Here is a 10666-nt window from a genome sequence, read left to right on the forward strand (position 1 = left end):
TGATAATAAAAATATTAATACGCACGAGAAATTTAGGTACAGAGTTGAGAAAACAAAACCAATTGTAATATATCACAACTATATCGTTTGTTACAACAGGTTATTGTCAGGTGCATGCAAACTAATTTCTTTGTTTTACTCAGTTATGTAATTATGTAGTTTCACCAAGTACAGAAGGTTTCAAGTAGTAATTTAAGAAATGGATGTCTTACAGATTCTCATTACTATGTTTTAAACGTAGAGCCAGATGCCTCCTGCGTCGTTACTTCTTAGGAAATAAGTGAATCAAAAGAAACATTTTAACCAAAAAGAAAACACAACCAAACTCATAAGAAAACCTCGTTAGCTACAAGTACGTACGTCTTGATTAATGCACTAGTGAGTTTATCAAACTGTGAGGTTTAGAAGGTTCATTTAACTAGGGTCAGGATGATACAGTTATGTGATAATTACAGTTATGCCGGTGAGTTAATTAAACCAAAACAAATACGTGTAACTACAACCAAACTACTGAATTCATTATTTGGTAGCTACAATTAGACAAGTCAAATAAGTTATCTTTGCAGTTAAACAACAATATTTTTCTGATAATCATAGTTAAACTAGTAGATTCAAGTGATAATGACAGTTAAACTAGTAGACTCAATTGATAATTATAGTTAAATTAGTGGAGTAAAGTGATATTCAAAGTTAAACTACTAGATTCAAGTGATAATCACAGTTAAACTAATAGATTCAAGTAATAATCATAGTTAAACTAACAGATTCAAGTGATAATTACAGTTAAACTAATAGATTGAAGTGATAATCATAGTTAAGCTAATGGATTGAAGTGATAATCAGACTTAGACTAATAGATTCAAATTATAATTATAGTTAAACTAGTAGATTAAAATGATAATCACAGTTAAACTAATAGATTCAAGTGACAACTACAATTAAACTAATAGATTCAAGTGATAATCACAGTTAAACTAATAGATTCAAGTGATAATCACAATTAATCTACAAGACGTATTTCAAACCTTCGAGTTAAACGTGAATACAAAAGGAATAAGTTTATTATATTTACATAGAAATAACCTGCAGCTCCTACATGATAACACACAGCACGTGATAATTATGGTTAAGCAGTAACAGTTACGTGAAATTTATGCTTAAAATACAATACTTATATTTTTGCAATCTTATATTCGCACAAATGTACTGAATTACTACCTGTGCGAGCCATTCATAATTAAGAACTGATATACTACAACAGCTCTCGCCATCAACTCTGGGGCTGCTTTTGATTGTCGAATATTGGAATTTTACATTATTGCGTTACCCACATCTCCCAAATTTGTTTTTTTGCAGAAATGGAATTCGAATTTCAATAGTCCAGCACTCTAACCACTGGGTTACTTCCGTGCTTATAATTTAAATAACTGAGTGATAAAGTACTTCATATTCTGGACTTACAATCAGCTGTTAAATTCAAAACTGAAGTGATTAAACAGTTCAGACACTACACTTATACGTAATCAGTTGTTAAATTAAATACCAATATAATAAAACAGTTCAGACACAACACTTACACATAATCGGTTATGAAATTCAACTCTGAAGTGATAAAACAGATCAGACACTACACTTATACATAATCAGTTATTAAATTCAACACTGAAGTGATAAAACAGTTCAGACACCACACTTATACATAATACTGTGTAATAAAATTTTTACTTTTTCTTGTTCCTGGGCAGAAAGTGTTAATTTCCAATTGCTTATGCTTAAAATAAATGGAAAAGACCTATTTTTTTCTTCAAACTTTGCTTCTGTGACAAGGGTTATGAGATTTTTAAATTTACCCATTTTCCAAAACATTTCAGGCAGATTCAGCGCAGAGTAGCTGATAGAGAATTTTCTCAAACTTGCAAAAAATTTCAAGAACTTTCTAGAATGTTGTAAAACTTATGAGAATTTTCTAGAACTTTTCATAATAATGTATATATACAGGGGATCACTTCTCACCACTTTAGTTTAGTTATAGCTACCTAAGTGAATCCATATACCCTATCTGATGGCATCAAGAAGTTTTAAGCATTCTCCAGATGCATTCTACGATGTATGTGGCCAATTTATCAAGACAAGAGCGAAAAAGTACTCTGTGACAGCCGCTGCTAAAATGTATGAAGCCTACAAGGCTTATTTCGGTATGCCTGTCGGGGATCAAGACAAACCCTGGGCACCTGATTTTATCTGCAAGCACTGCAAAAAAAAAAAAAAAAAAACTCTAGTAAGTAAGATGGACAATTTTTGCTTGCTTGAATAGTAAAATTTTATATTATACAAATTTTAAACCTTTTTTAAATTTAAATATATTTCGGTGCACCTCAAAGAGGAATACAACAGCGTAAAAACCTTGCTAGAAACCTTGAAGTAAGATGAGTATGGCTGGGAGTTTATCGGAGACTTCAAAATGGTGGCATTCCTGATGGGTCTCCAAAGAGGCTTTACCAAGTTTCTTTGCTATCTTTCCCTTTGAGACAGCAAGGACACCACAGCACACTAAAACAGGAAGCACTGGCCACAACGGACCGAGTTGTCTGTGGGGAGGCACAATGTCAAGTGTGAGCTACTAGTGTACCTGCAGAAGGTGTTGTTTCCATCATTGCATATAAAATTGAGTCTTATGAAACAATTTGTCACAGCTTTTGATGAGGGGTTTGCAGCCTTCAAGTACCTTCGAGACTTCTTCCCTAAGCTGTTTGAGGCAAAGGCCAAAGCTGGTGTCTTCGTTTGACCACAAATAAAGAAGATCCTGGAGTGCACAAAATTTCCCAAGAAACTCAGTAGAAAGGAAAAAAGCTTGGGGCAACTTTGTCGCAGTGGTTTGGGGCTTCTTGGGCAATCACAAGGGCGAAAATTATGTGGAACTGGTTGAGGCACTGGTGAAGAACTACAGCAAAATGGGCTGTAGGATGTCCCTGAAAGGCCATATCCTTTACGCTCATCTTGATAAATTCAAGGAGAACATGGGAGCATACTCAGCGGAGCAAGGCGAGTGCTTCCACCAAAATATATTGTATTTTTAACGCCGCTACCAAGGGGCGTATAACAAAAACATGATGGGAGACAATATTTGGGGGCTGATACGTGAAAGTGGTTTACATTACAGTCGCAAATTTCGAAAAACTACTCATTTCTAAACATTTTTGTTCTTTTTTGTATATCTTTAGTATAAATACATGTAAATCTTGATTCATTAGCTGTTTTATTAAGAACGTATATAAGTGAAAATGTGCAAATTTGCCCATTTTTACATAGAAAATAAGTTAATTTCTAAATTTCATTATCCAGGTCACAAAAGCAAAGTTTGAAGGGGATAATAGCCATTTTTTTGTACTTTTACAACATAAGCAATTAAGAAATAACACATACTATTCAGAAACACAATTTGTGTTACATAGCGTAATCAGTTATTAAATTCAACACTGAAGTGATAAAACTGTTCAGACACTACGCTCAAACATAATCAGTTATTAAATTCGACACTGAAGTGATAAAACAGTTCAGACATCACGCTCAAATATAATCAGCTGCTAAATTCAATATTTAAGTGATATAAGTAAAGATACTACACTTGCACATAATAAAGTGTTAAATTCTATACTGAAGTAGTAAAGCAGTTAAGATACTAAATGTACACGTAATCAGTTATTAAATTCTATACTGAAGTTAATATACTACACTTACACATAATCAGCTGTCGAAATGCCACTTGGTCCATCAGGCCAGTGAAGGTAACACAAAATTCTGTCTCCATCTTTACCATAGTTGTAGGTGTGGGTCGTAGAATACAGCAATGTAGGAAAAGCTATTGACACGCTGCAAATCCAGATGGCTCCAATCAGTACTAACACTTTACTCTTGGACATCCGTGGGGTCAAAGGTCGAACAATAGCAACACATCTATAAGAAAGTACCAGACAAAAATCTTTAAAAAAAGACGAAAGTTAACTTACGAAACTTTAAGAATGTGAAGTTAGAGAGTAAATCTACATACTTTATATGATCATTAGAAGTTTTCACGCTGATGTAAACATATTTTTTCATAGTTATTAGAAACTATATTTCACAAATGTTAAGATAAATTTCACTGTTTCGTTAAAATGCATACCGACGTGTAAGCTCTCAGCGTGAGTGAAAAAACTGCTTTAATAAAGTTTAAATATGCATGTTTCTTGATGAATAGTTTGTCTCAATACTGATGCAGTCAATACGCTATTTTTCTTGTGTCAGCAACACTTGGTAGGACGTCCTATGCAGTTGATGAAATAAAACTGTTCTTAAAGAGAAACAATCGGTATGACGATTTTGATTTATGTGGTGAAAATTAATCTATATGCAAATTCATCACAAAAGATGTGATCCGACTGACGTATTTCTTGTAACCTGCGATGTCTTTTTTAATGTCTTACACACGTAGTGGCATTTGTTCTCCGCATACAAATCGTTTATGGCTTGTCTTGGACGTCTGTTTTGTATGCTATCAATGGCAGAGAACAAGTTTTGACAACGCAAGATGTTCCAAGAAACTGACATCAAAGGGAAACTAAAATTGGCGTTAATCATGGTTTAGGTAATTAAATTAGGATCTCGAATTGTCTTCATTTTTTTAGCATGCGGATCAATAAAAATTCTGTTTCTTGATTATTCTTTAAGCTATCAACATCCGGATATTTAATGGTCTCAAGTAGCGAATTCAAAAGTTCATGGTTCGTGGCGTGTGTCCGTACAACTTCGATCCATACTCTGGAACCGTAGATATACTGCAAATGTACAGGTGAAATTCAAAAATTTGGCTGTGGTTATGTTGACTAGCGACTCCTTTTTGTTTTCTAGTTTGTCATTTTAATATCAGGAGCGACCAGTGTAGACAATATACATATGTAACCTTGCGCAAATCCAAAACTAAATAGCAAATCATAAAATAATGACCGTTATTGTACGATTTGTAGCGTCTATGATTACGTTTTGATAAAAATCCAAATCACGAGTCTGGCTTATAGTTTCATTAAGAATATAATAATCTTGTAGAAGTTTGATGGTGAAGACGGTTAATAAACTGTGTTTACTTGCTAAAGATAGTTTTAAAAAAACTATCTTGATTCAACAATATTCAACTTTCAGGCTTTTCCATCATTGAATTTTAATAATAACTATAATTATCATATTTTCGTAAATTATGAGACCTAGTTTCCTACTTTCTTTGAAACATGAAGCTTCTCTCTTTATTGTGTCATTTACAGGACAGTATCAAATAAAACATATTTAATTGTATCTGTAACACATATAAGTTCAATCATGATGTCAGAAAAACATATAGGTTCAAGAAGTCTTTATAGAAGGATACAACCCATATAACCCGAAAGTTTTCGAAAGGTAGACCTTTCTTCTCCAAGGGAAAATTTGGAATTTAAGTTGAAACTAAACGATTTAATTTCGTGAATATGTAAACAAGCAAGTATAACATTAGTTATTTCCATCGACTAAAATGTATTATGAATGAAAAATATTTACATAGAAAACTGAAATAGGTTTTCTTTACTGAGTAGGGGTTCTATTTAGAGTCCAGTGGTGATAATGATAAAAGCTGTCTGGAATCACGTAATGTTGATGTATAAGCCTAGTGTTTGTTCTTTTCATTGAGAAGTAAAAACCCTGTGGGGAATATAGTAGTGTTAGTATAGAAACTGGTTCTATTTTTTTAGATTTAGAAGTAGAGACCTGTGGAAAATTCAGTAATGTTAATATAATAACTGGTTCTAGTATTTTCATTAAGAAGTAGAAACCCTGTGGGGATCTAGTAGTGTTAATATAGAAACTGGTTCTAGTTTGGTTTTTAATTTAGAAGTAGAAACCCTGTAGGGAACTTAGTACTGTTGATAAAATTGTGCTAGTTTATTTTTCATTGAGAAGTAGTAAAGACTCTGTAACTAATCCAGTGATGTTAATATAGAAACTGGTTTTAGTTTGTTTTAATTCAGAATTAGAAATCATGTGGGGAATTCAATAATTTTAATAAAGAAATGTGATAAAAATAATTTTATTGAGACGAAAAAGCTTTGTCTGAGACCTTGTTATATCTTTCTACCAAGGTTTGGTAAGTCAATGTTAAAGAATCTGTCCGGAGTGGGCCTAGCATAGCCGAGCGCGTAAGGTGTGCGAATCGTAATCCGAGGGTCAAGGGTTCGCGCCCGCGTCGCGCCAAACATGCTCGCCCTCCCAGCCGTGGGGGCGTTATAATGTGACGCTCAATCCCACTGGTGGTTGGTACAAGAGTAGCCCAAGAGTTGGCGGTGGGTGGTGATGACTAGCTGCCTTCCTTCTAGTCTTACACTGCTAAATTAGGGACGGCTAGCACAGATAGCCCTCGAGTAGCTTTGTGCAAAATTCCAAAACAAACAAACAAACAAAACTGTCCGGAGTCCGCTATGTTAATATATAAAGTTTGGGTAGGTTGTTTTTGTTAAGGGCTCTGTCTGGACTCCAATGTATTTTCGTACATAGCTTATGTGAAATAAATGTCCTGCGTTGTATCCATTAATATTCTTGTATAAGGTAGCCTTTATACTTGAATTCCAATTAGGTTTATGTATAAGTATGAGGAAGGTTTTCCTTACTGAGTAGAGGTTCTGTCTGAAATCAATATCAATAACTTTCATGTACAAACATGAAATAGCTTTTCTTTACTGAATTTCAATAATGTTCACGTATATGTATGAGTTAGGTTTTCTTTACTGATCAGGGTTCCACGTAAACTCCAAAAACTTTAAGGTATAAATATGAGGTAGACTAACTTTAGTGAATAAAGCTATATATGAATTTTAGTAAAGTTTCTGGATAAGAATAAAACAGCTTTTATTTAAAGTATCTCATTTGAAATGTGCTTCAGAAACTTGGGAAACAAATTCAAACGTATTTTGGTTGGTATGCGTAACGCTCCTTCTTCTATGGTTATTTACATTCTTTTAAAATGTTGGAGATTTAAGATGACAAAAGTAAAAAACGATTTATAGTTGTGATGTAGCTGAAGTGTATTACAAAACTTTTTAAAGATATGACGTTAATTTTGAAGATCTCGTGGAATATAAATCAACTTACAGTTGACGCTTATCATAGCTCTTTTTATGGCAATATGATTGTCTATATTCTTCTATTATCGTGCACTGTGAATATCTATGTCTTATTATTGTGAAGTATGAATATCAATGTCCTATTATCAATCTCCTAGCGAATCATTGTCTTTCATAACAAACAACAAGAAAACTTTGTTCGTTTTTAAGGGAAACTGTTTTATAATCTATATTACGGAAGTGCTCGAGAAAAATTTTCTCATTTTTTCTATATGCAATGATAAATGAAATATAATTTAAAACTATTCTAAAATAAACTATGATGTTAATTGCACACCTTGGCTTCTGGTAAAACAATTACTGTTGTAATCACCAATTTCTTTAAATTGCACATCTTTACAATCTAATCATTCGGAAGATAAAAATTCCCTTTCAGTTCGTTTCAGTACCAGAGCCGCACATTGAACGCTAAGAGAGTTATACAGGTAATTACTATAATAACTAATTTAAACTTTAATATAACATACAGAAATAAAAAACTACAACACATAATTAAACATATTTGACTATCAGTCTTTTTTTGAAAAATAAAACAATATTTTGATTTTTTACCACAGAAAACGTGGAATGAATTTATCGTGGACTTTACCTGCTGTTCTTGTTCATTTCTAGTGAACTCTTTCATATACGTGATAATTCTTTCGCCAGATACTTACCTTGTGTTAAGAGAGATAATAAGACAGCAGCTCGACCTTAACTTTGAGCTCTTTAACTGTGATTAATTTTGACTGGTGTTTGGAAAAGTTGTTGAATGCTGCTGTTATTTAGTTCTTGGAGGGTGTGGTTTCAGATATCACTAGTTTTAAGCCTGGTACTTGGTTAACGTTTAATTCATTGATCTTTACTGTGAGAGCTTCTGTAATCACAGAGACGGTTTCACTAAACTCGAAAAAAAACAACAACTAGATGTTGTTGTGGTCATGTTCTGCCAGTAGGTAGTCTTAAGTCATAATATTATTTACATAATAAATAACATAATTTAATTTGATATGTATGTATATATATACAAGCTATATATTATGGCAAGGTTTACACTCTCGACTAGCTCAGTAACAAAACATTTAAATCTTAAGTATATTTATTAGAAAAAAGTAAGCCAAATTTATGATCAAATATATATTGACTTTTTATATTAGTTAATACTGGTGGAGTCCATATATTACATAATATTTAATGATTTTATATATTTCTTCGTTAAAATACTTTGTGTACAGAAAGAACCAAAAACTGATAAAATATCTTATTTTGTATATAAAACACATACGGAACCCCAGAAGAGATTTAAAATGATTAATTATAATACTGACAGTATTTTTGTTTACGTTTTATTGTGTTAGTGACTCTTTTAATAAACAACAATGTGGATTAGCGTTGCGTTTGATGCGAAACGAGTCAAGAGAAACGTTGTGTTTGGTGAACCAGTAGAATCTGGACTCCTTCATAATTTTAATAAATAAAGTGCAGAATATAAAGAACTGTGTACCAACCTTTAACTGAGAGGAGAACATGGAAGATTTGGATTTTAATATCTGAAGAGGAGATTGATATATAGCTTTTGTTAAGCATTAAGATTTCCACAAGTTTCTAGCTAAAAATGAGGTATTACTGTACACAACAAATACAAAATACTTTATTTTCATATTAGATCAAACCCCATACAGTAAAAACTGATCAGGTAAGAATATTTCGAGTGAAAATCAAATTTTAGTTTATTTCGTTTGAATCTGATGGCCATGTTTGTTCGTTTGTTTTTGAAATTCGCGCATTGTTACACGATAGCTATCTGCGCTAGCTGTCCCTAATTTAGCAGTGTAAGGTTAGAGAGAAGGTAGCTAGTCATCATTACCTACCGCCAACTCTTGGGCTATTCTTTTATCAACGAATAGTGAGATTGATCATCACATTATAACGCCCCTACGGCTGAAATGGCGAGTATGTTTGGTGCGACAGGGATTCTAACCCGCGACTCTTGGATTACGAGTCCAGTGCCTTAACCATCTGGGCATGCTGGGCCTTGATGGAGATCCCTACTATTATTTCCCAATTACAAAATGTCTGTCGGAACAAAGGCTATTCATGATATTTTTTACTATGTATCTGAAACAAAATTTCCACGGACTCTCACATCTGCGTAAACGTCAGATTCGAAGATCGCTTTTTATATAAAAGGTGTAAAAATTTATTGGGTCTAGATATGAAACAGGGTAAGTGATAAAAAGAGATTGCTGCAACTCCAGTGTCTTATTTAATATTTTGTGTGAAAGTTTCTCAATAGCAAATTTTATTAAATTCACCTTGAGATGTGCAGTCTTCATCACAGTGGATAATTGAACTTGAGTGTTTTCTTCTGTAAATTTAGCCTCCATTTTGTAAGGGCTTGCTTTGTGTGGACTGTGGTTGCAAAAAGTTTAGATTGCTTGAAGTTAAGCATACTGCTACACAAAAGCCTATCTGGACTCTAGACCCCGCGAGCAACGAAACCCTATTTTTAGCACTGTAAATTCCGCAGACACTGAGAGAGCTGTTTTGATGAATTTAACTCTTCTAAAGCAATCTGTTATGTAAGGTTCTCTGCTTTATAGAAGATTAATGAGGACTTGATTCTTTGAAATAGTTTGAAATTTGGCACGACTTAGTTCAAAAATCTCCTTGGGCGAATATTTCTATTTGGAAATTATTAGTACGTATCCACATCCATAAGATTGTTCTTTGCAAGATTGCATTGTCGAATGATCAGAAATTTCTCGAGAATCAAATATATTTATGCTAAAAAGGTTCATCCTTAAGGCAGCGTAGCTCAATGGCTTTGCGCGTTGGATTCGTACTCGAATGATTTACAATATAGACGCCTGTCTTCCGTTATTGTATTCTGTTCTTAATAGCTTCACGCATTAGATTCCACACTAGAATGTAAAAAAAAAAAAAAATTGTTAAAATAAAGTTTGATTAACCCATTGTGCCTGGAAATTAACTCTAAACTGGCTTGGAAGTATTTGATATGGGAACTTTCTGCTTGTATGTCATATGAGAGTTTTGACTTATTTTGTACTCGCTATTTAGATTTGAAGTTTAATAAACGAAAGCGATTCTATGGATCTTTCTTTCAATACCTGCTCAAAATAATTACACATTCATATACATGCTATTTATAATTGAATATTTTTAGCAGGAAGAAATTTTAGTATACTAGTATATTTATACGAATTATATACTTTAAATTAAAATTTCATTAGTTTTCTCTGTGCAAGTGAACGACCAACATATGATGAAAGTGGGAGTTTAATTGTAAGTTGATGAAATGAACAAAAAGTATGAATGGACAAAAGAGGTTAAAAAATGAAGCAGTGTTTATTAAGATTCAACCATTAAGCATAATTACCTCAACAGGTAAATAAGCATCATAGCACACCGATTGAGTGAACGCCGGTTCTGAAAATCACGATGTGTTAATGATTTCCAATATTTCTTTATAACAAGCAGCTATA

General features: G+C 33.0%; 1 protein-coding gene across 1 annotated transcript in view; it reads right to left on the reverse strand.

Moving 5' to 3' along the window:
• LOC143229539 (tachykinin-like peptides receptor 86C) overlaps positions 1 to 10666 on the reverse strand; it is a 42830-nt gene that overhangs the window by 16809 nt on the left and 15355 nt on the right. Inside the window, exon 2 of the mRNA XM_076462024.1 lies at positions 3739 to 3954. Coding sequence (XP_076318139.1) covers positions 3739 to 3920 — 182 coding nt within the window. The 5' untranslated portion in view covers positions 3921 to 3954. The remainder of the gene's footprint in view (positions 1 to 3738; positions 3955 to 10666) is intronic.

Source organism: Tachypleus tridentatus, chromosome 10 (genome assembly GCF_004210375.1).
Source record: "Tachypleus tridentatus isolate NWPU-2018 chromosome 10, ASM421037v1, whole genome shotgun sequence".
Taxonomy (NCBI): domain Eukaryota; kingdom Metazoa; phylum Arthropoda; class Merostomata; order Xiphosura; family Limulidae; genus Tachypleus; species Tachypleus tridentatus.